This window comes from Cupressus sempervirens, chromosome 5 (assembly GCF_028749045.1).
Source record: "Cupressus sempervirens isolate cs-2001-9-10 chromosome 5, ASM2874904v1, whole genome shotgun sequence".
Classification (NCBI taxonomy): Eukaryota; Viridiplantae; Streptophyta; class Pinopsida; order Cupressales; family Cupressaceae; genus Cupressus; species Cupressus sempervirens.
Genome location: NC_143122.1, coordinates 472,389,037 through 472,415,834, shown reverse-complemented (window position 1 = coordinate 472,415,834; position 26,798 = coordinate 472,389,037). Strand labels below are relative to the sequence as shown.

The following is a 26,798-nucleotide window of genomic DNA, read 5'->3' as shown; positions in this document are numbered from 1 at the left end:
TAGAAGATAAATATATTTAATAAAGAAGATGGATTGAATAAGATGAAAGGATGATTAAGGGATTGGATAGGATGGGATATAAAATAGGGTGAGTGGATTAGGACCTGTGACAAGGGAGAACTAAGGAATAGCAAAGGATGGAAGTATGGAGAGATGTTTGATTATAAGATAAATGGATGGAACAGACAAATTGGATAGGAAATAGATGGAATGAAAAGATAGGTAAGCATAGGATATAGAAGGCTATAAAAGAGGATATATGGATGGGGATCCCAAAACAATGAGGAAAATTAGTTAAATACCCCATACTAGAAGGAGAAGAATGAAGGATGGAAGATGCACGATAATGATACATAGGGTGGAAGGATGGTGTATAAGAGATATGATGGGATGTACGTGATATGGTGTGGAGGATGGAGAATGGAGATATAATGGATAAAGGATGTACAAATTAGATGCATAACATGGAAATGATATTTATGGAGGAAGTGAAGGCTTGTATTGTCCAAATCATGCATAGATGGTTTAATGCTTCTATTTTTTAAGAAAGAGAACGAACATGAAAGTGAAAGGATAATGAATAAGGGATTTTAAATGGAGGGTATGGATAGGGTAGGGATAACAATTCAGAAGCTAGATATGAAATAAATAAATTGAGGAAATGCATGGGATAATCAAGTTCAAAGACATAGAAAGAAGCATGATATAATATGGTAATATAATAAATAGTGGATGGAAGAAGTGAATAAGACAAGAACTATGAAATGGAGGATATGGATAGGGTGTCAAGATCAAATTGTTGGATACAATTGATTAATTGTGTGTTGTCTTTGATGTTACACAAATGTCATATTAGTTGGTAGTCAGTGCATGTTGAGCTCACTTAGTCAGTGAAAATAGTTTTCCTAGTCTACCAAGCATTCTTGAGTTTACTTTGTGCAGAAGGCAGTCTCTACCGAGCTCACTCGGGCATCGAAGGAAGGCAAGTAGAACAGAGTGTTAACCAAGCTCACTCAGTTAACAAAGGAAAAGATGAACAAAGTTAATGTTAACTGAGTTCACTCGGTTACCAAAGGAATTTTGTAAGTTTGCAGTGTTAACCGAGCTTCTGTTGGTTAACATAGGAAATCGCTTCAAAACCAATTTCTACTGAGTTGGGTCGGCTACCAAAGGATTTTCATATTTTGGCATGTAAAGCTTAATTATTTTAACTATTGATTCTAGCCATCTGAGGTGATGAATATTGGTTATTCCAAATTGTATTTGAGTCTACTTCATAATCTGGAAGGTATAAATAAAAGGTCAAGTTGTGGTTTCAAAGTGTGTGTGAAATGCAAGTTGAATGATTTGAAAGAGATAGGGAGATGAAGCAAATTTGAAGGATAAGCAGATATCCTTGTAGAGCAAAAAAGTATTATTTGATCAGGAAGGATTAAGTATGAACTAGATCAGAGATCTGTAATCCACAATTCAGTTGCACCAAAATCAGGTTATTTCATTTTTACTTTCTAACCATTGTAGCAGTGAACCAAAACCTCTTAATAGAGTTGGTTTAATAGCCATTTGTAAATCCTCTAACAAGGTGAAAATTCCATTGAATTGTTTTAAGACCTTTTGCAAGGCCACTCCTAACAAGGTGATTAAATCCTTAAACAAGGTCACACCTAATAGTATGTTTTGTAACCTTTAACAAGCTCCTAATAAGGCTCACTTCAAAAGAGTGAAAAATATTAACTAATTATATTGGTGGTTTTTCCCAAATTGGCTTTCCATGTTAAATCCTAGTGTCTCATGTGTTCATGTTATTTCTTTCATGCTTACAAGTAATTACTGATAATATCTTAAGATTCACTAAAGTAATTCACACTCTGAATTTACCAAGTTACAACAATTTCTATGTGTTTATTGAGTATCAGCAGTAATCAATTTTATCAGTTTTATAGTTGACATCTAAGGGATCTGGGATTTATCTTAGTGGTTAGTAATTCACCCCCCTCTCAGTTACTCCTCTTATATTTCCGACACAAACAAGGAAAGAGTAGATGGAATAAGATAGGCTAATGACTAGTGGATGAATTTTGAGTAAGGGATACAAAAGGTTTCTTGTGGATGGATGGAGCATATGATATTCAATATCAAAGATATGAGAAAAAGTGGATAATGAACCTAGATGGGATAATGAATAGTTGATAAGGGATATGAAAGGTATGCAATGCAATATAGTATGGATAGATCTTTCCCTTAAGTGGAAAGTGCAAGGAGAAGAGGATAGGAGAATGGATAAGATATGACAAATACAATAGGTAGTAAGTGACTAGGTAGAAGTACATGCCCACAAGTATGAAAAGTAGGTGGATGGAAGGATTAAATATGATGCTTATTTTCTAGGTTTTCATCATGGTACTTATCCAAGGAACATGTTTTATGGAGGGAATAATAATGGAGAGATGGAAGGAGAACTCAAGCGTCTATTTCAATGGATGTTATCCTTTGAGACACACACACACATGCATATACATACATACATATGTATGTATGTATATGTATATGTATATGTATATATATATACATACATATACATATACATACATATACATATACATACATATATATGTAGTACATGTGCTTATAGATGTAGGTAGGATGATAGAAAAAGGGATGAAATATATGGGTTGTGTATAGGATTATGCAAGGGATTAGATTAAATAGGTGAATAGGTGTGGAAAGATGGGTGGATAATGAATGGTAGACTGACAAACTTGTGGATAAATGGGCGGTGGAATTGAAAATATAATTAGTGGCACACACCTTAAAAGATGATGGAGTTGTGGGATATAAGGATTTGAAGGATATGGAGGATATGGAGGAGAAAATGTGGATTATGGATTGGTGAGATTAAGAATTGGAGGACTTATGAGTGGAAGAGGCTTTTAGATTAACAAGGTAGGATGAAATTGAGGAGTTTTCTTTGATATGCAATTCTTAAATGAGTAGCTTAATAAACCACATAATTTTAAATTTTTTTCTAAATTTTAGTTCTTCGTGGACTTTTTTATTTTATTTTTCTTTTGGATTTTACTTGAACATGTCATTGAATTGGGACATGTTGATCCTTTGATTTTTGTGGATTTCTAGTTTTATGCATTTTATCTTTAGCATCCCATGTGCTTCCATTATCCATGGTGTAGTAGCATGGGGATAGATGGTATAGGGATTTTATAGATGGAATGATGGAGGATGAATGTTGGAAGTAATTCAAGGAGATTCTCTTTTGTTGATCTTTATGAGGGATTGACAACAATGGAGTAGTAGAAGTGGCTATGATGGATGTATATGTGTAAGAATCTAAAATAGATAGAAGGGAATAAGAATGTAGATAAGGAACCTAAATGGATGAGAGGGATAATGGATTTTGATAAGGGCCCAAAAAGGATGGAAGGGATAAGGGATTCATATAAGGGTTCAAAATGGAAGGAAGGAAAAAGGATGTGGATAAGGACCCAAAATTGGACGGAGGGGATGAGGGATTTAGATAAGGGCCCAAAATTGACTTGGAATATGGGTGATGAGAACTTTCGGATTTAGATGGTGGATTTTGGATTTGGAAGATGAAAGTTCACCAACATCTTGAGATATTCTTTTTCTAATAAGATGTGTATTATTTTGTGGAAAATATTGAAGTTCATGTGAAAGGGGTTCGTGGATGGATTGGACAATTGTGGATTGGTCTTGTGGAGGATTAGGATCTCTTTTGGCAAGCACTGCTTCAAGTTCCTCCAATTTCCTTTCTTATTCCTCTATCTCTATCCATTGTATAGCACATTCCCCAATAGGTGCATGTTTATCACTTCTACAAGTACATTTAGTATTCATTAGCATCTTCTTATCCTTATTAATAATAACCTTAAATGAGGATTTGACTTTGGGTAAAGTATCTTGTAATTTGGAACTTTCAAATATAGAAAGCTTACCAACCAAAGTCTCCTTGGTGAATCCCTTTGTGAGTGGTAGGATCTCCTAAATTACCATGATCTTATTGTCATATACTAGTTTTAATGATCTCAAGATCTTTGCAATGATTTTATCCTCTATAATAACTCCACTCAAGGATTCCTAATGCAAGTAAGAACCTTTGTTACTCTATAAACATATGGTTGTATAGTCTCATCTTATTGCATGTCAAGCTTTCTAGTTTTTCTTTGAAATAATATAACTTGGTCGGGTTGGTGTATTTTTCACCCTCATATAGTGCTTACAATTTTTCCCAGATCTCGTGTATAGGAATCAATCTTCTTAACCTCTATAAACTATGCCTTTGACAATGCATTGCTTAAAGCTTCCATAGCAACCATATTGCAAGTGAATTTCTTCCTTTCATTATTTATACTAGATTCTAATTCATTTCTATCTTGACAACTTCCTTATTCTTTGTGATTATTCAATCCCCTAATAGATCAAATTATTCTCCTCTTGTTCTTCCATTTGTCAATATTTTCACCATCAAATTTTTTACTATCTTTCTTATAGCTTCCCATTCTGGATCTCCTCAATTAGTTAAGCTTTCATCTCCAAGATGACAATATGCTCTAATACCAATTGTTAGGAATAAAAATCCAAACAATACAACTGGGGGTGTGAAATAGTTGTGTTATATTTATAAAATTTATACTTTTCAACCAAATCACCAATGGGCAATGTAGTAGTGCAAGATAGGATGAACATGATATAAACCAACATCATAAGATGCCAACAAAAACTATCATGGAAAACTATGTTAAGGTAAAAACCCTGGTGGATATAATACCTATAAGACCATGCACTAGTATAAAAATGTCCATGTTGGGAGTTGATATAATACATCTTGGACATAAGTCATTGTTAAAGGACATAACCCTTGTTAAAAAATCCTTCAACCTTGTTAGGAGTTCATGAGAACAAAATTCTTACTTCATAATAATATTTCTTGAAGGGTGAAGGTTGAAAACACCTTCAAGAACTCATTATCCAAAAGGAGAAGACTGAATTTTCCTTCAAAAACTCACTACCCAAAACATAAATAGATTGATTAACAACTCAATTTATTTTACCATTTCATTGAATAAAGGATAATCATATATTCCACTCATGATATACCTTTGTATCTTCTCAAACCTTCCTTGCATCAATCACATATATTCTATTCATATACATACCATACATTACAACAAAAGAATTACATCCCTTATACAAGTTATAAATATCAATCAAGTAATCCTGTGAGAACTTCACCAAAGCATAAATCATCACATCCATCAATCCTAATGTAAAATACTACCTAATACAAGTCTATAGAAATTTAAAAACATTAAAACATGCTCCACAATCCTTAATCAATGCTTGACAATCCATATCACATCCTACACCACCTAGTCAACTCCCAAAAGCAATTATGCAATTACCACATGCGAGCACCATCCATAACATGACCAAAGCTCTAAATATCATAGTATACTCTAATCCAAAATTATTACATGTATGATGCTCACCTACCATCATTTCAAATCACAATGAAATTATTTTAAAAAATTAACAACTATATTTGGCATATTTTCTTGTTAGTGGCATGTAACCAATCTTCACCAAAATAATTATAACTTTCATAAATAAAAACATTAGACCATGTGACCTTAGACATAAGGTCTACACTTAATCAACATGATATAACCAAGCTCACATACTTTGAAGTGACGTACACTATCTAACCACCTATGTCCAATCTTCTTGTAACATCACTCTCTATTTGAAATAACCAACACATAACTGATACATATGTTGACATCAATGACAAAAACTAAATGTCAACATCCCAAAAAATAAACATCTAGCCAATAAATGAGGCAATTGATTTTTCAGTAGATGTACTTGGTCACAGGTATCCTACTTGGATTAGAGGAATGTGAAAGGGAGAGAAAATTACTTGATTAGAGGTTAATAGAATTGGCACCTTGCCCCCTTTTTCTTCTGATGTCAAAGGGGGAGAGTGTTATGTGATTAACATCTCACTATAAAATGGGAGTAATGTAGAGAATACTCATAAAGTTATATTGAGATGGTACTTTTGGATTGTTGGGTTTTCACACATATATTTCTATTAATGCCAAAGGGGTAGATTTTTTAGATATTGGTTGGAATTGTTGTTGTTTACGATGTTGATCTTCATGTTTTTTCATTGATGCCAACATATGTATCAGTTGTGTGTTGGTTGCTTTAGACATATAATGATTTTGGATGTTACAGGTAGTTGGATAGAGTTGTATAATGTATGACACTTTAGAGTATGCGACCTTGGTTATATCATGCTAAGTGAGTGTAGACCTTATGTCCAAGGTCATGTGTTCTAATCTATTTTTAATTTTGAGAGTTGCATTTATTTTGGTAAAGATTGGTTACATACCAATAACATGAGAATATGCTAGATATGGGGCTATACTTTGAGTTTAAGTTGATTGTAATCTAGAATAATGGTATGCGAGCATCATGCATGGTAGAAGACTTGGATGAAGGCTTGATCTGGTCATATTGTAGTCAATGCTAGTGTGTGGTAATTACATAATTGTTTTTGGGCATAGATTGAGTGGTATAGCGTGTGATATGGATTGGTGAGTGTGGATTAAGGATTGAGGTGTGTGCTTTAATGTTTTCATTTTCTATATACACTTGTATTAGGTATCACGTGTACCTAATAATTGATTGATGTGATGATTTATGCATTGAAGAAGTCATAATAGGTTGAAGTAATTGATATTTGTAGCTTGTATAAAGGAGGGAAATTCTTCATTGCAATGTATTGTATGCATGCAAATGGATTATATGTGAATGGATGCGAAGTTGTAATTGATGCGAGGAAGGTCAATGAAGAGCTGAAAGTAGATCATATGCTTTGATGAAGGTATGTGTGAAATCTATGATTGTTCCTTATGCACTTCAATGGAATTGTAAAGACAATTGAGTTGTCATATGTTGGATAGTGAGTCCTTGAAGGTGGCTCTAACCTTCACCATTTGAGAAGTGTGCTTAAGCAATGCACCTTTTATTCTCATTTACTCCTAGTAGGGTTGGATGACCTTTAATAGGGACTTATCCTTTAACATGGACTTATGTGATAAATGTATTGTATCAACTCCTAGTAGGGTCAAGTCTTCTACAAGGATATTTTAATACTAGTGTATAATCTTAAGGGTATCATCCCCACCAAGGTTTTCCTTGAGAACAAAAATATTGTGCCTTATGGCATTGATTTATATCTTGTTATATAATGCTAAACTCTTCATTAGTGATTTGGTTGAAAACTCTAAAGTTTATAAATATAACATATAGCTGATTCACTCCCCTCTACTCATTTGTGTTATGTGGATTGTTATTCCTAACAATTGGTATCAAAGTCACTTGATTTTGAATGTGAAAGACCATGAGCATTAAGTTCACTGGAATTCTAGAGGGATGAATATATTTTCCCAATATTTGGAATATCAAAAAATAGACCTCATAGGTGGTGAATTTAAAAGGTTTCTATTTGGGAGGGAGAGAGAGAGGGAGCGAGGGAAGATAGCCCACTCAAGAACCCAAGAGAAATTAACCTACCATGCTACAATATTTTATTGAATATTTTTTCAAATTTCATACAACATAAGATAACAATGCAAAAGAAATATACGACACTAATCAAGTACACATAAGCAATTACATATACCATTTTCATTTCTCAAGGGTTCCTTCACATTGAGTCACTTTTAATAATATTTTATTAATTAGTTTTAATCTTAAGTACAATGACCATAATCATAAATTAATAACAGATATATAATCTCATAAAAAGATACATAAGTACAACTAATAAAATGAAGCACATCCAAATAACCAAATCCACTGCACATGCTACAATGTATGTAATAATAAATACAAGTACATCAAAATACAATACATCATCCTATAGGATCTTAAGGAACAAGATACCATAATACATAAATACATAGACATAACATTTGAATAGAAAGTCTCCAAGATAAGAATAAGAATAATAATGGTAGAACCTCATTAATGAAATATCCAACATCGATACCAATCTAAGGGGGAACCCAAATAGTAAGAAGTCACTACCTCTTGACCTCATGGTCACCTAATCAGGCTCCCACTCCTATTGTGTATGGGAGATAATGTATGATCCAGACATGGGTAATCAAACCACAAAATCAACATCACAAAATCCTAGGCAAGGATCCTAAAATTTCTCTACAATAAGTGGTACTACTCATATGAAAAGACGTTCCCAAAGGCAACCCAAAACAAAAATATAAATATATAGGAAACCTAAGATGCATATGGAAAAGTGTCATCACATGAGTCAACTTTGAGGTTACTATTGACACAAAAGTTTGCACCGTTTCTTGAGGTACGACCCTTAAGAGACCTTGTGTAATATGGAAACAACCTCCAAGTGTGGGACTTGTGCTTTGAGATTGAATCTCTAGAGAATGTTGGCTTCCTTACAATCAGGATGCACCTACACTAGCACTTTGAGGGGAGAGAGAGAGAGAGAGAGAGAGAGAGAGAGAGAGAGAGAGAGAGAGAGAGAGAGAGAGAGAGAGAGAGAGAGAGATTGCATGAAATGTAAATTGCTGAAGAGAAAGGAGGTGATGCATCAAATTGAAACTTGGTTACTATCTTTGCCTACAATACACATGACACCAATAAAATATGCAAACATACACACATACACATTTCCTAATCATATACCATCCCAAATACATATATGAAGGTTATAAGTTAACAGATGTTGTAGGAATAACATTCACAATACAACAACTACCAACCAAGTAACACAACATATAAGATAAGGTTCAAGACAAGAATCACCCAAACAAGGCAATACAAATATGCACAAGATAGTTGAATGTAGAAAAAGGTAAAATGAGAGATTTCATTAATGCATGGTAAAACAAGAAATTACGATTGCAGAGCATAAGATGCTACAAAAGAACCAACGAAGAACCTAGAAAATAGTTAAAACATTACTTTTAAAAGAGTCCAAGCATAACTCAAATGAAACTTGAAGTTCAAACCCCAACCATAGTGGAGTTATAGTTACAAAGGAGCAATAAAAGAAAATCAGAAGTAAATCTGATCATGACATACAAGTAACCATTACACAATCAATTACCCTACATAACAAAGTATTGCATTTCAAATATTAGTTAAGGGCTAACATGTCCACAGAAGAGTTAGATAAAACTTTAACAAAAGAGTCTACAATGAGAGAATGTGTGTGTGTGTGTGTGTGTGTGTGTGTGTGTGTGTGTGTGTGAGAGAGAGAGAGAGAGAGAGAGAGAGAGAGAGAGAGAGAGAGAGTCTTGATAATCTTCTTCTTATGTGTTAGGATTTCATCACACCTTAGGGCTCTCCTACATGTCTTGCATTCATATCCAAGCCTATCTAATTCCACTTTTGTTAAGGCATGTCTATTTAGATCAAAATGGTTTAAGATTGCATTTGGAGAATGTTAATGCGAACATCACCAACAAAAGCTCGTAAGACAATAGTGACTCATTAAAAAGAACATACATATTAAATAAACCATATTAAATATTCGACGAGCCCTTGATTTACTTGTGATTACAAATGTATTGAGTCACACTAAATGAACCATCATCAAGGTAAAAGAGACCAAAGAGTTAAAAAATGGGTTGGTATAGACCAAGACTCGCTAGAAAGAGGGGAGGGGGAGAAAGGAAATCATATTTTTCTCCCTCTTTTAGCAAGTCTTGGTTTGCATCAAACTATTTTTTAAGTTCTCTCTCTCTCTTTCTCTCTCTCTCTCTCTTACACACACACACACACACACAAACAATGGTTCACATAGTATGGCTTGAAATGTCAATGTTAAAAACTCTGTAGACAGTCAAATTGAGAAGCATAATATAGATAGTTACATGGGTTGTAGAAACTTGTGAATAGTTCTTGAGTGAGTCCATTAAGAATCATGTCGAGCGAATTTAAGACCTTGATATCATAAAGAGTGAGGGTCAAATCATGTTTGAAATGATTATAAGGAGACATATATCCTTAAATAGTTTATTTTCAATTAAAAAGAATTTAGCATAAAAGTATATAAGGAAATATATATCCTTAAATCTTTTATTTTCAATTAAAAAGATTTTAGCCTAAAAGTATCAACTAGCTTAAAAAAATTTAAGAATGAAATTAAATCCTCCATTATAAAAGTAAGATGGAGAGTGAAAAAGCAAGATAAAAAATCTTATTCCTTGGAAATACCTTGAGCCATCCAATGCCTCGCCCATCACAGAAAATAGTTGAAACCGAGCTGTCGCCTACCAAGAGCGCAAAATTTGATACATTTTCCAAAAGAAGACGAAACTGAAAAAGAGGAATTAATAAAATTAAATTAAAAAAGGGCAGAGATGCTTGTGAACAGACAGCAGCAGTAACAGCGTTAGGGGAACGCAAATGCTCCAAAATACCCATTGCCACTTTCGTATTGGGAACAATTGTCTATTTGAATGTCCACTATTATTGTTGTTGTGTATCTGTGAATTGATTTAAACATAGACATAAGCAGAATCAAGGGGGGATTATCATCAACATCATCATCAGTCGCTGCCTGCAGCTGCAATGGCCAATCCGAATCTGCCTCGAAGAATCATCAAGGTTAGCATTTCCAATCATTTTCTTTTTAAAGGAAAACGATTCGCTTCAAGAAATTTCAGGTTTTGGTGATCTTACATTCATTATATTAGCAGTTCTGGCATTTCGTCTTCCCATTGACGGTAAATTTACTTTTCCTCACCTTTTTCTTCCTGCTGGTTTTAATAATGTAAACTTGCATCATACATTTGCAGGAAACTCAGCGACTAATCAGCGAACCGGGTATGCTTTTCCTTAAATTTTATATTAAATCTTTTCCGTTCCAATATACGTTTTCTGGGTCCATATTTGCTCTGGATTGAATTGTTATAGTCGCTTGTTTTTAATATTCTTAAAATCGGAAATGGTTGATGCTTGCATGGGTGTATCAAGTGGATTTTCATGGAGATCTCTCATTCGAATGTTATTCTGGTTCAAGTATACTTAATTCTAGATTTTCACTCACAATAAAGGCCACTTCGCTTACCCTGTTATTTCACTTATAAAAATCTCAGCTCCATTTAAATCTAGACATCTATTAGACTTGATAAGTTCGAAGGGCCAGTTATATCCGTGTGAGAGGTATTGGTATGCATCACTGCTTCTGTAATATGGGTCTATGTAGATTAATTTGAAATTATGCAGCTGAATTCGAAAGATTTGTCCCATAATTTGTTGAAGGAAACAACACTTTATTAAAAACAAAGAATGGTCTTGAAGTCTTGAAGCCTTAGTAACAGTGTGGCCAGAATTTTCGGGTCTGGCCAAGTTAAACTCTTAGCTTGAGTAGATGTACATTAATTTAAATTTTCATGATCGTATGCCAGATAAATACCCTGGTAACAATATAACAAAAACATATACGGGACTATATTTTACTGAATGGAAAGTGGTTATTGTTTTGGGATATGATCAAATTTTTTTATGATAAGTTTCACGAAGTGGAGGCTTATCACAAGTGACTACAATTTAGTCTGAGAATAATGCTTAAATTGAAAACAAGACTTGTTGCAAGTCGTCGTTATCTTTAAAAGGAAAAAATACAATGCACTGTTATGTTGTTTTCCTTTTAATGCCCTTATTTTTTATAGTTAAATGAAAACAACAATTTTACGTTTCCAGCTCCTGGCATCAGTGCATCTCCTTCTGAAGACAATTTGCGGTATTTCAATGTAATGATTCTTGGACCCTCTCAATCTCCTTATGAAGGTAAGTCAATTTTATATCTTATTCTACAATTGAAAGAAGTTTCATATTCAAAAAGTTTAAAATACTATAGATGATGTAATTTAAGGACTACTAGTTCTAATTGATGCTTAGTTATAAATGTTAATAATGCCACAGGTCTGATCAGATATATGTGGATGCTTTTTCTTTTAGATTATTGAGATGTATTTCCTAGAAGATTTTATCCTACCACTCCAAGTGTTTATTGAGGCTACATTTTATAGAATGTTTTGAGGTACAGGAAAACCACTTTAGTTGATTAATATAGCTACAATTAGAACCACATTTTCACCTAATTGCTACTTTATCTAAGTTTCCAATTAGAATATTAAATGTTATATTCCACTAAAGCTTTTTTCCTTTTTATTCCCTTAATGCACATGGGCTTATTACAAGGCTATCCTTCCTCAATTATTTGGTACCCGATCAAGAAAACATGGAAGGATGTTGAAGTATATCAAGTCCCTTCCGTGAAGCCTCTGTTGTAGCTAAATCCTTCCATTGCACTAGATACTCTATTAGAATCTTGTTCCTCAATCTGCGCTCTTCAGTGGCCAGGATGCATTCTGGAAACAATATCAATTTTCTTCTGCATCAAGGGGAAACAATACAGGTGAAGTACTGAAATCTTGACAAATTGCTATTTTTAAGCTAGATACATGGAATGTATTGTGTATCTTGGGCACTTGTAGTAATTCCAAGGTATAAGTGCCTTGTTGAACATGTTGAAGTATTTTCGACGACTCAACAGTCCATAGCAACTTGGAGTAATTTCTCAGGTGCTTTCTTCTTAACAGTGATTTGTTTATAAGTTTGTAATCTGGGGAACACATAATTGCCAATTGCAAATGCTGGTTCTTCATTCTGTTGAGGGTATCTTTGAGAGCTTGTGAAATTTGTTGACTCTCTATGAAATTCTGTATTACATGTACCTTAGTATCTTGGATATCCCATTCCATTAATAAGGGTATACAATACCTTTACAATCTTGAAATGGGATCATACCAATTGATACATGATGGGTTGTGTAATATCAATTTTGAGCCAACTGTAGTCACTGAACCCCATGCAACCTGTAAATCAGCCACATAATTTTGTTGAAATCCCTCTAAGTTTTGTTCATAATTTTCTCGTCTGTTTGATGATGGTAGATGCTAGTAAAGGATAGATTTATACAGTCAACTCGAACTGTCCTTTCTAGAAACTGTTTGCGAAATTTGGATGTCTCTCAATCACAACTTGTTTTAATCCTTTTAGATAGTCCGTGAAATATACAAATATTTCTATGTAGACCATAGCAAGTTGATGTGCTTTAAAATTGGTATCAATTGCTATTTTCTATGTAGACCTAAAATAAGATGACCATTAAAGAAACATGACATTATTTTAATACCTCTGTCAACGGCCATCTTTCTAAGAATTTTACAGAAGACATAATCTGCAGGTCTTTTGGTCACAAATGCATAGAAGGCTGCTTCATTCTGGCCACAAATGCAAAGAATGCTCTACAAAATGAGCCTGCTGCTTAGACCCTCCCTGCATCTACAAGAACTTCTGTAAATGACCAATAATATCTATAACAACAATCCTTCCAACTTGATTTTAGAAAAGAAAAATTGTTCTTCCTTGTAGCTATAGTCTATAGACACCGAGTTCAGCTTATGAAATTGAAACCATGATTTTGAGAAGAAAATCGTCAAACCCTCCACTGTTTCAGAAAAAACAACTGGAATTTTATTAAAAATTCTGCAAAGGCTTTTGCAGATGAGCATTACAACCCAAATCAGACTGCAAGAAACTGTGGTTTTTGTGGAAGAAATCACCAAACCCTTATGTGATGCTAAGATCACATACGGAAAATTGCCTTGTATTGTTAGGCGATAAAATAAAAAAACCCAACAGTAATTATTTGAATTTTTTTAATAAAACCTTACATAATATTTTCTTCAAAAATTACAAAACCCAGACACTGAAACATCAATCATGATTTTTTGTATGAAAAATCAGGCAAAAAAATGGAAGTGCATGATCCAAGATTTAGAAAAATCGAGGAAATCCCAGAATTTTTTTTTGTGGAAAAATATAATAAAACCCAAAACCTCTTTATGGAAAAAATTATAAAACCCTAGAATAATTTCTTGAGGAAAACTTTATAAAACTCTAGAATAAACACATTTTCTGTGGAAAAAATGAAGTAACCATTGCTCCAAAAACCCTGGCCACAGAGAACAACCTCAAAACCGTAGTGCTAGGTACAAAAAGATGGGCAGCAAATGAATCCTCCGTCGTCAGCAGCAAAAGTGTGAAAACCTGGCTGCTGAAAACAGGAAAAGTAGGCCTGAAAAATGAACATGGGTTTCATCCACAGAAGACACGGTTGGGGAAAGGGAAACCAGTTGCATAGGAGGAAAACAGTCAAGAAAAGCTGCAGAAAACAGAGGTTGCGGCATGCAGAAACTGCTGAAAAACTTGACGCCAAAATAAATGTGCAAAGAATCTCCCAACACACAAGAAATCACAGACAAAGACTTTGTAGGCATTGTACAGACACCACATGTTCAGAAGAAAAAATGTGGGTTTCTAAAAAATGGATGTTCATGTCATGATAGAAAAAAAAGACATTCATGACAATTTCTGGATTTGATTGTTTAAATTTTTTTTTATCATCAACGTTTTGGATCACACTACATGATCCATTGTCAAGATGCAAGAGAGCATAAGGAGCTCTCCTTATGATTTCTTGTGCCCTGATGATGGATCATGTAGTGTGATCCAAAATGTTGATAGTTTTCTTTTACACTTAAATCCAGAAACTGTCATGAACAATTGTATAGATTGTGGAAATCTTATAGCTCTAAGCAACAAAAGATGTCAGGCACAAGCTTCAAAACACACAGGCTCAAAAAACGTAGAGAAACCCTTGTGCAGGTGCAAAACAAAGAGCATTGAGAAAACCTTGATCATGGGTTATGAAACCCTCCAAAACAAATTGCAGAGAAGGTAGTCTGGATGGGAAAAAATGAACTCCTTCAGATGTGATTCACAAATTTTGATGGGTTTTTGTAAACCCTCAAAACTGAAACACCCACAAAAACGGGTTGAAAACACCCCAATATTGCTCTCTAAGAAACCCTTGAAAATTGCGTATGCTTTTTCATTAAATAAATGATTAATTTTTTTTGAAAAAATATTAAGTCAGGAGGCTCGAATTTCAATCAAAATATTTGGCAGCATTATTAAGACATTTACATTTGTAGGATACTCTAATTGTTGCATATGTTTTAGACTATCCAACATGACCAGCTGATAGATAAGTGATTTTCAACTGAAATTTGATCTTGTTTTTTGACTTTGGAGTCTTTGACTCAAAACTGCTATTCCTTGGTGATAATTGAATCCATTGTGTAAGGTATCTAATGTGCCAGCTGATGAAAAATAGTGGTTTTCAACCTTACTTTCATTTTGATTTTTGTCTTTGGACTTGAGAGCATTGCCCCTTGATGATAAAGGAATCCATTTTGGAAAGAATTCTTGTTGTCCTTAGTTGTAGCACCCCCCCAACAGAGCAGCCAAAGCATCATCCTTAGCATATTCTTCCTCAGTCTGTGATTACCACTTTGAGATGGCTGCTGAAACGAACTTGAGTCCAGGAAGTCTAGATAAGGCAACAGCTACCGCATTTTGTCTCCCTTGCAATGCTGAATTTCACTGTCACATGCCTGTATTTTTTTCAACTACGTAGATTATCAGTCATAAAGTTTATGCTGTGATAAGAAATAATTTAAACTGATATGATCCATCCAAAGGAGTAAATTTGCCAGAAACTAGCTTAATCTGTTAAAATGATCTATCCTGGAATTTAGTAGTTCAATCATATCAAACTAATAGCCTACCAATTCAATCACTAATGCATTCAACTTCAATAACAACTTTTAAAACATATAACTTATAACCGCAAAAATGAAATAAATGCAAACAACATGAAACATCACACAATCATCACAAATGGAAATCAGCTAGAGGGAGAAAAGCATGGTGGGGATGATGCCCACAAGCCCTTAACTGCAGTAAATAGGTTTTCCTTGTTAGGAGCTACAAATACCCTTTGTGAGGGTTCACCCTGTTAGGAGTGATTAGTACACTGCTAGAAGTACAATACGATATGTTAGGATCTACCTTGCTTAGAGGATTTTAGAACTCCTTCTAAGAGTACACCCTATTAAATGGTTTACACAATGAGATTGGTTAAGGTCCTCCCAATTAAGGGATTTTCCCTTGCTGGAACTATTAGGGAACAACAAGTTGTGTGATTTGGATGTAGCACTCCTTATTGCCTGTCAGATCTAATCTGTCCTCTGCAATCTAAAACTGCTCTCTACTCAATACCTCAATCATAACCCTAGCACACTGAATTCTTCTTCAGAAATAAATCCAAATACCTTTTCTCATCAAGTCTAAGAACAATTCTTTATAGGAACATCAGTTTTGCCACTTAATCCTCACCATTCATTCAACTTTCAACCTTGCCGCTCATTTACCACATTCAATTCACATATCTCAGTGTCAGAATACATTTTCCTTCACCATCTCGATTCATATTAGGATCTACATGTGATTTACTCAAGAACAATCAAAACGTGTTTGACCAACTCCAACCTTCTTTTGGAATCTTCTCTTTGATAGTCAACTGCCACCTCAATATATTGTCATCAATTATGGCATGTCGCTATTACATCTGATCTCACCACTTCATTCATATTGATCACCAATCAAAGGATTTAAGACTGGCAGCTCAAGAGCATGAGCAATTTATTTTGCAACTCCATCTGTTAGTGAGATTCTTGCTCACCTGTCATCATCATGAGTTGCAATTGTAGCCATAGTCTCTACTAGGCATGTACATAGTGTATCTATGACCGCTCCACTTAATTCTCATTACACACTAATCGCCACCAAAATAATATTTTGCCGTTGGTCTGCTTGTATACCAGTTGCTATACTTAACTGCTTTCCTTCTTGCCGATCTGATTAGCTGCTTACCAATCATCCTCTTGTCTTACAGGTTGATCCACTCAATTTCCATGGCTAAGTTGCCATCAGTGACAACCCATAACACTACTTCATCTGATCACTTCACCAAAATCCATCTCAATGCCAACAATCTCCCCCTTTGGCATTGATGGCACACTCTATGTGAAAATAGGTAACAGATGTAATCTGTTCTCTGCAATCTAAAACTGCTCTCTGCTCAATACCTCAATCACAACCCTAGCACACCGAATTCTTCTTCACAAATAAATCCAAATACCTTTTCTCATCAAGTCTAAGAACAATTCTTGATAGGAACATCAGTTTTGCCACTTAATCCTCACCATTCATTCAACTTTCAACCTTGGCACTCATTTACCACATTCAATTCACATATCTTGGTGTCATAATACATTTTCCTTCACCGCCTCGATTCATATTAGGATTTACATGTGATTTACTCGAACAATCAAAACGTGTTTGACCAACTCCAACCTTATTTTGGAATCTTCTCTTTGATCGTCAACTGCCACCTCAATATATCCTCATCAATTATGGCATGTCATGATTACATCTGAGCTCACCACTTCATTCATATTTATCACCAATCAAAGGATTTAAGACTGGCCGCTCAAGAGCATGAGCAATTTATTTTGCAACTCCATCTGTTAGTGAGATTCTTGCTCACCTGTCATCATCATGAGTTGCAATTGTAGCCATAGTCTCTACTAGGCATCTACATAGTGTATCTATGACCACTCCACTTAATTCTCATTACACACTAATCGCCACCAAAATAATCTTTTGCCGTCGGTCTGCTTGTAAACCAGTTGCTATACTTTTTCTTTCTTGCCGATCTGGTTAGCTGCTTACCAATCATCCTCTTGTCTTACGGGTTGATTCACTCAATTTCCATGGCTAAGTTGCCATCAGCGACAACCCATAACACTACTTCATATGATCACTTCACCAAAATCCATCTCAATGCCAAAAATCTCCCACTTTGGCATTGATGGCACACTCTATGTGAAATAGGTAACTTATCAAGACTTCATCAAGGTTTGTCTTCACCACTGATTAGAGCAGGACATAATCCATATTGGATGACTCCCTTAAACACTGAACATCACTCAACTGAACTTACTCTCCTCCTTTACCTTATTCTTTTTTTCACATGTTATACTCCTCCTTTTGTCAACAATAACGAAGGTTACAAAAGCTGAATTATGCACAAGTAAATATCAACTTGAACTTACATCCCTGTCAAAGACCTCCTTGAAGTTTTCCTTGGTTGAATCCAATGAATTCTCCCATGACCTCTTCAAGTGATTCATGGCAATGGTTTGCCCATGAAGGTCTTCTGCCAACTCTTGCATTGGGTCAAAAGTGCTCATGTCAGGTAAGCCAAGTAGGACTTCTGCATTCTTAACATTTTGTTGCATCACTTCCATAGTCGGGGCCAAGTATGACTGCAACTCCAATAAGGTAATGAACCTCTTTTCCTATTAATCCTGAAACTGTCTCACCATGTGTGTGATCATCTTCACCTTGGCACTATACTCTGCTACAAAGCTTTTTATAGGATTGAATTGCTCAATTAGGGCATTAAGCTCTTTTTGTGCATCCTCTGCCTTATTCTTCAAATGTTCAGTGAAGTCTGAAAGTTTTGACACTTTCGTCAGCAATTGGCCAATTTCCTTTAATGTGGCCTTTATCCAACCTACCAACTCTTCAAGTATCTTCCTATCTCTGGCTATTGTTGCCATCAACCTTGCAGATCTCTTCTTCTCATAGTTGTTCTCTGCTAGCTTCATTGCTGCAGTCTCCAATTTAGGAACTTAACCTGCAACAGCTTTGATCAAGACATCCATCTGATCAATCATGTTTGCCTCGGGATTTTACGCTACATTAGGTACTAGGGCTGCTAGTATGTCCCTTTCTGATTTCAGTACTTTGGCTTTCTTTTTCTTTACTCTCAACCTATCCCTTTCTGCATTCCTTTTTAGCTTCTCCAAAAAAATTAGTAACTCCTTAGGGCTTATTCCTGCAATATCAACTGTGGTTTGAGTTTCCCTTCTCCTTCTTCCTCTTCTTCCACTGGGCTGAGCTCAATAATAGGTTTACTCCTCTTCCTTTCACTAGGACCGCCTAGACTCAGTTTTCTTTCCATAGTGACTGGCTCTTCAACTATCTTATCATGTTCTTCCTTCGGCTCTATCACCAGTTGTATTATTGTACCTTTGGGGTGTGGTCAATTTCTTCATAAGGAATGTCTTCAATTATTATCGTCTCTCTACTAGTTTGACTAACATCCCACTTCTCTATGTCATGTACTTGCTTAGGAATGTCTAACATAACTTCATCAATTACCTGTTTAGGAGTAGTTGTGTCAACAACTTGAAGAACTACAGGCTCATCAACTTTCTTCTGTTCTGCAATGGGCTCTTGCACCTTTGGTGTTTGTTCTGCTTCCTTCTGCATTTGCAATATTTTGTTCCATTGCTCCATGGTATCATCATGTACACTTTGAGTGACACCAACTAGGATTCTTGATGCTCTGTTTCTAATCTTGAAGTCTTGTCTGAAAGAATCAACCATGACCTTTACATCATCAACATCCAACTCAGGAGTCACTTGCATAAGTGTTCTCTCCATAATCTCTCTATCAAATCTTAATGCCACTTTCCACCTTGCATCCATCAATTAATAAAGTTCTTGAGGTAGCATTTTAAACAATTCAATTGGAGTCATACAAAACTTGTGCATACTTCATATAATAGCATCTTCTAATTTCTTCTTATCCTCATCATTACAGAGTCGATATCTTCTTGCAATAGTACCTAGTCTAGCAGTCTCCATTATGTCTATGGTGATGAAATCAATGGTAGGGGTCATCTTCTTACCACTTTCCTTCAACTACTTGACTTCCTTATTTGACTCAGTTCTGGCTTCTTCTTCTTCTTCTTCTTCTTCTTCTCTTGCAGTATCTTTTTGCTTTCTCTTTCCTTTCTTCTTTCCTCTGACTTCCAATTCCTTCTCTTCCTTGGTCGGTTCAGATTTCTCTACTTCTAGCAAATCCTTTGGCTTGCTCTTTGCATGAGACTTCCCTTTTCTCATGTAGATTTTCTCTGCTACCGGTATCTCCTCTATTTCTGTAGGTGTAATAGGAATTGCCTGTGCTGGTTCTTCTAGGGCTGCTGTGGAAGTGCTTGCTTCTTCACTTACAAATTTCTTTGACAACATACTGATCCTTCTTGTCATTCTCTGTACTACTGGTTTTTTCAACTCCATCTATATCTTAGAGTGGGCTTCCTCATAGGTTCCAAACCTAGGTGCAGTTGTGTCTATAGGTTTAGACAATAGTACATAGGCATACATCTTTACCATTTCATCATCTAATTCATAACCCATGGCAGGTGGCCAAAAGGTTCTTGGTTGCAAAGCTTGCAGAATACAATTGTCAGTATCACCAAGAAAACATTTATCATCTTTATATTGCTTTACAATGTTTCCTGAGATTCTTTCTCTCTTATGCATACTAGATTGAAAATCTGTGAAATAATCCCACATAACATTATTGAAATTATTTCCTAATTCTCTAATAAACTCACTTATCTACACCACTACCATTTGTCCGCTTCTCTACCAAGAAAGAAATTTTGCATATAGAAGAAAATACATACCAGAATCACTCCATACTTGAAAATTTGTTTCTTGTCTCTCTTTATCTTTTTCATATTTACCATGAATTGGCTTCTCAACTTCTCACACAGGTTGTATGTTGCATCTTCCTTCATGATCCAATTAGTAGCACATATAGCTCTACCGGGCACATTGTTTATTCAGCTTGATTGATAATACTTTGTAACCTATAACCTTAAATGCAAATTGAACTTCGTGGTCTACTGTATCATTGATGCTCATTGCTCTGGAATCTGGTTGGTTAACTTAGTAACCAAATTTGTAGCTATCGTCCTTAGGGTTGGTGCCTCACTAGTTGCACAGAACTCTGTAACTCCCTGAATTATCTCCCTGGTGATCTTGTGTGGTTTATCCAACCACATAAATTGGTTATAACTGGACGTAAAACATATCGAATCCATTCAGGATGCAACTCATTTAGAATATCAGCTGCATACGCTAAATCCTTCATCTTCAAATGCTCTTCCTCGCTCTTTAACTCTTTATCCTTGCACAACTTCTCCTTGTACACTTTATTGATAGACTCCACTCCAAGTTCTTTGAGTTTACAATGGATGTGTGATGCAGGAGCATCCTGGGTTGCCTGGTTAGCCTGCTCATTTTTTGTTCATTCTGTAATTCCTTCATGTGCCTAGCAATCCAGTTTCCTTCATGTGCCGAGTTACTATAGCAATTCCTTCGTGTGCTGAGTTATTGTAGCAATTCCTTCATGTGCCGAGTTACCTAGTGTATGCCGAGTGACTCTTCATGTGCCGAGTTATTCAGTGTATACCGAGTGTTTCTTCATGTGCCGAGTTATTCAGTGTATGTCGAGTGTTTCTTCATGTGCCGAGTTATCTAGTGTATGCCGAGTGCCAATAATTGGACGTGATTTCTGCCGGTCGACTTGCGGGATTTATTTCGTTCCTGACATTTATGTTAAGATCTTTTCTTGGGATGAGTCCAGACCGTTGTTGGGTCGGCCTTCCTCTTATGTAATGTTCTAGAATGATCTGTAAGCCATTTTGGCAAGTATAAATAGAGTGTTTAGGCTTAGAGTTAGGCAAGTTTTAGCGAAGAAGATTTTAGAGCAGAACTGAAGGTGCGAATTTGCTGTTGGATCTTTGTATATGAATGTATTGTAGTGGGCCGTAACCCATAAGGCCTTATAGCTGGGCATGTATGAAGATATTTAAATGAATCAATAAAAGTATTATCTCTTCTTCCTCCTTTGGTTGCTGTTCCTTGTGTTTGCTTCCGTTGTGTTAACTCTTGCAGGGTGGTTTGGATAGCTGCGTGAGCCCTTGGCCCTAGTTGTTTTCACTCTCTCTTGCCTGCATCAGTTGGCATTAGAGCTTGAGGTTCATCCTAGTGGAGATTGGATCGTGTAGAACTCTGATTTGGATTTGGTTGTAGGGTGGCAGATTTGCGGATTTGACCTATAACTTGTAGAGGGTTACGATCTTGCAAGAACCTGATTTGTAAAGATGGTTCGTGGTAGAAGAAATGCCGATGATGCTATATTAGATCAGTTGAGACAAATTGCAGCCAGATTAGATGCTGTGGAGACAACCCAGAGGAGAGGAGCACATCTTGATGATGTAAGTGATGATGAAGCAGTAGCACCAAACCATAATCCAAAACCCTGAAGAAGATAAAGATGAGGAAAGATTGTTGCGAGTATTGTCTAGGGCAAATTCAAAGCCTGTTGTAGAAGTTGTTCCTTATGATGGAAAATTGGACACCAATGCTGTGTTGGATTGGATCTCGGATATGGAGAAGTTCTTTGAGTATGAAGACACTCTTGATAACAGAAAGGTGAAGATTGCAGTCACTAGGTTGAAAAGTCATGCATCACTATGGTGGGAGCACTTGCAAACTGATAGACAAAGGAGAGGAAAGGAGAAGATCAGAACTTGGCCAAAGATGGTAAACAAGGTAAAGAACAAATTCCTTCCTGCTGATTACCAAGTTAGCTTGTTGAGAAAGATGCAAAATTTGAAGCAAAAAGATATGACTGTGAAAGAGTATATTGAGGAATTCTATAGACTGGGCATCAGATTTGGACATGTGGATGATGATGTTGAGAAAATTGCGAGGTACATAAATGGATTGAGATCTGGAATACAAGATGAAATAAGTTTTGTGAAGTTGGAGAGTGTGGAAGAAGCATACCAATATGCCTTGAAGGCTGAGGAGATCTTGACAAAGAAGCATGAACAAAGACAAAGAGGTAGAGGTGACAGATTCCAGAGAGGCAGAGGTAGATCTTATGGTGAAGGTGGTAGATCTGAAAGTTCTATGTAGGATAAAGGCAAATTTGAATGGAAGAATGATGACAAAGGCAAGATTGAATGGAAAAGTGGTAATTCTTATCGAGGAGGCACTAGTTCTTACCAAGGAAGAGGTAATTCTTATTCTAGAGGTGGATTTCATGGTAACTGTCTTAGATGTGGTAAAGAGGGACATAGATATTTTGAATTTAAATTCTCTGAAAGTAGGCAAGGTAACAGAAATGTTGTGATTCAAGAAGATGATGAGGGTTCACCAAGTGGACCTGAGGCTAGAGAAAATTTGATGTTATAAAGGAAGTGATGAGGAACCTGTTTTAAGGAGAAGTCTTTTCAAGACAAGATGTAAGATGGCTGGAAAATGCTGCGAAGTGATCATTGACAGTGGAAGTTCTACAAATCTAGCATCAGAGGAGTTGGTTACAAAGTTGTAGTTGCAGATTCTGAAACATCCCAAACCCTATCATGTTCCATGGATCCAAGATGAACATAAGATATTGGTAAGTGAGCAATGCCTTGTGAAGTTCAAAATTGGACATTACTTTGATAAAGTTTTGTGTGATATTATGCCCATGGATTGTTGTCATATTTTGTTGGGTAGAGCTTGGCAATATGATAGGTATGTTGTACATGATGGAAGATTGAATCAATATACTCTTTGGGTAAATGGGAAGAAACAAACATTGCTGCGTTTGATTGAAAATCCAGATGAGGTTAATTGTACTATTGTAAAAATTTGCATGGTAAATGGGAAACAATTTGAAAAGGAAATGAAAAGGAATCAAGTTTGTTTTGCCATAGTTCCTAGAGGACCGAGTGTTGGTAGTAATGGTTGAGTAGCAACAGCTAGTAATGACCAAGTGACAGCAGATAGTGATAGCCGAGTACTAGTAGAAATTACAGAATTGTTGAATGACTATAAAGACATTATTGCTGATGATATTCTTGATGGTTTACCTCCAGTAAGAAGTATAAGTCATTGTATGGATTTGATTCTTGGAGCTAGTTTGCCAAACAAAGCACCATAAAGATTGACACCTACAGAGAATGAAGAACTTAACAGACAAGTGCATGAGTTGTTGCAGACAGAGAAAGCTTGAGTCCATGTGCTGTACCTACTGTATTAGCACCCAAAAAGAATGGATAATGGAGAATGTGTATGATTCTAGAGCCATTAACAAGATAACAGTGAAATATAGGTTTCCTATGCCGAGGATGGATGGCATAATGGATTGTTTGAGTGGAGCAAAGTATTTTACCAAGATTGATTTGAAGAGTGGCTATCATTAGATCAGAATCAGAGAAGGTGATGAATGGAAGACTGCTTTCAAGACAAAAGATGGTTTGTATGAATGGTTGGTTATGCCTTTTGGTTTGACTAATGCACCTAGTACTTTCATGAAGTTGATGAATGAAGTTCTGAAAAGATTTTTGGGTAAGTTTGTGATTCTTTATTTGGATGATATTCTGATATTTAGTAAGACTAAGGAAGAACATTTTGAGCATATTAGACAAGTATTGCAAAGGTTGAAAGAGGAAAAGTTGCTGATTAATCTGAAAAAGTGTTCCTTTATGCAAGAGGAGATTGTGTATTTGGGATTTGTGATTTCAGCTGATGGATTGAAGATGGACCCTGAGAAGGTTAAAGCAATTTTGAAATGGCCTACACCTGAGAATGTGAGTGAGGTAAGATCATTTCATGGTTTGGCTAGTTTTTACAGAAAATTTATAAAGAATTTCCATGCTATTTGTAACACTATGACTGAGACAATGAGGGGAGATAAAAAGAAATTCAAGTGGACACATGGAGCTGATAAGAGTTTTGAGACTCTGAAACAAAAGGTTGTTGAATTACCTGTATTGGCTTTGCCTGATTTCAAAATAGTATTTCAAGTTGAATGTGATGCAAGTGGTAATGCAATAGGAGCTGTATTAAGTCAAGAAGGTAAGCCTATTGCTTTCTTTAGTGAAAAGTTGAATGATGCTAAAAGGAAATATTCTGTGTATGATCAAGAGTTTTATGCTATTGTTCAAGCATTAAAGAAGTGGAGACATTATTTGATGCCCAAGGAGTTTGTGTTGTATACTGATCATAAAGCTTTACAATACTTGGGAAGTCAACAGAAACTGAATCAAAGACATATGAAGTGGGTTGAGTACTTGCAGAGTTTTACATTTGTCATTAAGCATAAGAGTGGAGTCACTAACAAAGTTGCTGATGCATTAAGTAGAAGATGCTCTTTGTTGACTGAAATGAAGGTTGAAGTTCTTAGTTTTGATGAGATGAAAGAGTTATATGATGCTGACCTTGATTTTTCTGAGGCATGGAGAGAGTGCAGAGCACCAAATTTGAAAGACCACATAAGTAAGTATGATGAATATTTCATTCAAGAAGGTATGTTGTTCAAAGGTATTCAGTTGTGCATTCCTAGAAGTCCTATGAGGTTGAATCTGATTAAGGAAAAACATAGTAGTGGATTAGCTGGAGATTTTGGAGTTGATAAGACATTGAGTTTGCTGAAAGAGAAGTATTATTGGCCACAAATGTATAAGGATGTTCAGAAATTTGTAAAGAGTTCTGGAGTTTGTCAAGTTGCAAAGGGACTGAGTCAAAATACTGGTTTGTATACACCTATTACTATTCCTGAGAAACCTTGGACTGACATTTGTATGGATTTTGTTCTTGGATTGCCTAAAACAGTGAAGTGGTATGATTCTATATTTGTTGTAGTGGACAAATTTTCTAAGATGGCTCATTTTATACCATGTAAGAAGACATCAGATGCTGAGCACGTTGCTGAACTTTTCTTTAAAGAGATTGTGAGATTGCATGGATTACCAAGAAGTATTATTTCAGACAGAGACAGTAAGTTTGTTGGTTATTTTTGGAAGACTTTGTAGAAGAAGATGGGTACCGAGTTGAAATTTAGTTCTACATTTCATCCACAAACAGATGGACAGACAGAGGCTGTAAATAGAAGCTTGGGTAATTTGCTAAGATGTTTAGTTGGGAATAAGCTAAGTAATTGGGAGATGGTATTGGCACAAGCTGAATTTGCATATAATAATTCTGTGAATAGGAGTATAGGGAAGACACCTTTTGAGATTGTTACTGGAATGCATCCTAGAGGTATATCAAATTTGAGAGATGTTGCTGGTGAAGAAAAGAAAAGCGCTGTAGGAGAAAAAATTGTTGATTTTATGGAGTCTTTGTGTAAGGAAGTGAATTTGAGGTTGGAGCAAAGTAATCAGAAGTATAAGGAGAATGCTAATCAGTCTAGAAGACACCATGATTTTCAAATTGGTGATGAGGTGATGGTTCATCTGAAGAAAGGAAGATCCCAGTTGGAACATACAGTAAGCTAAAGATGAAGAAATTTGGACCTTGTAAGATCTTGAAGAAGTTTGATAGTGGTGATGCTTATGAAGTTGAGTTACCTGATGACATGGATATATCTTCTATATTCAATATTGCTGATTTGTATAAGTATCATGAGTGAGAGGATGAAGTTGTTGTATCAGAGGATTATCCTAAGAAGCAGATTGAAGAAGTTGAATAGATATTGCATCAATGTGCCGAGTTATCCAGTGTATGCCGAGTGCCAGTAATTGGACGTGATTTTTGCGGGCCGACTTGCGGGATTTATTTCGTTCGCAACATTTATGTTAAGATCTTTTCTTGGGATGAGTCCAAACCATTATTGGGTCGGCCTTCCTCTTATGTAATGTTCTAGAATGATCTGTAAGCCATTTTGGCAAGTATAAATAGAGTGTTTAGGTTTAGAGTTAGGCAAGTTTTAGCGAAGAGGATTTTAGAGGAGAACTAAAAGTGCGAATTTGCTATTGGATCTTTGTATATGAATGTATTGTAATTGGCCGTAACCCATAAGGCGT

At 35.7% G+C, this 26,798-nt stretch overlaps 1 protein-coding gene across 1 annotated transcript in view; it reads left to right on the top strand.

Moving 5' to 3' along the window:
* The first annotated feature begins 10,281 nt into the window (after nucleotides 1-10,281).
* The window catches only part of LOC149556806 (ubiquitin-conjugating enzyme E2 36), a 35,500-nt gene continuing 18,983 nt past the window's right edge, over nucleotides 10,282-26,798 (top strand). The window contains exons 1-3 of the mRNA XM_089831355.1: nucleotides 10,282-10,701; nucleotides 10,893-10,920; nucleotides 11,800-11,886. Of these exons, the coding sequence (XP_089687481.1) occupies nucleotides 10,666-10,701; nucleotides 10,893-10,920; nucleotides 11,800-11,886 (151 nt within the window). The 5' untranslated portion in view covers nucleotides 10,282-10,665. The remainder of the gene's footprint in view (nucleotides 10,702-10,892; nucleotides 10,921-11,799; nucleotides 11,887-26,798) is intronic.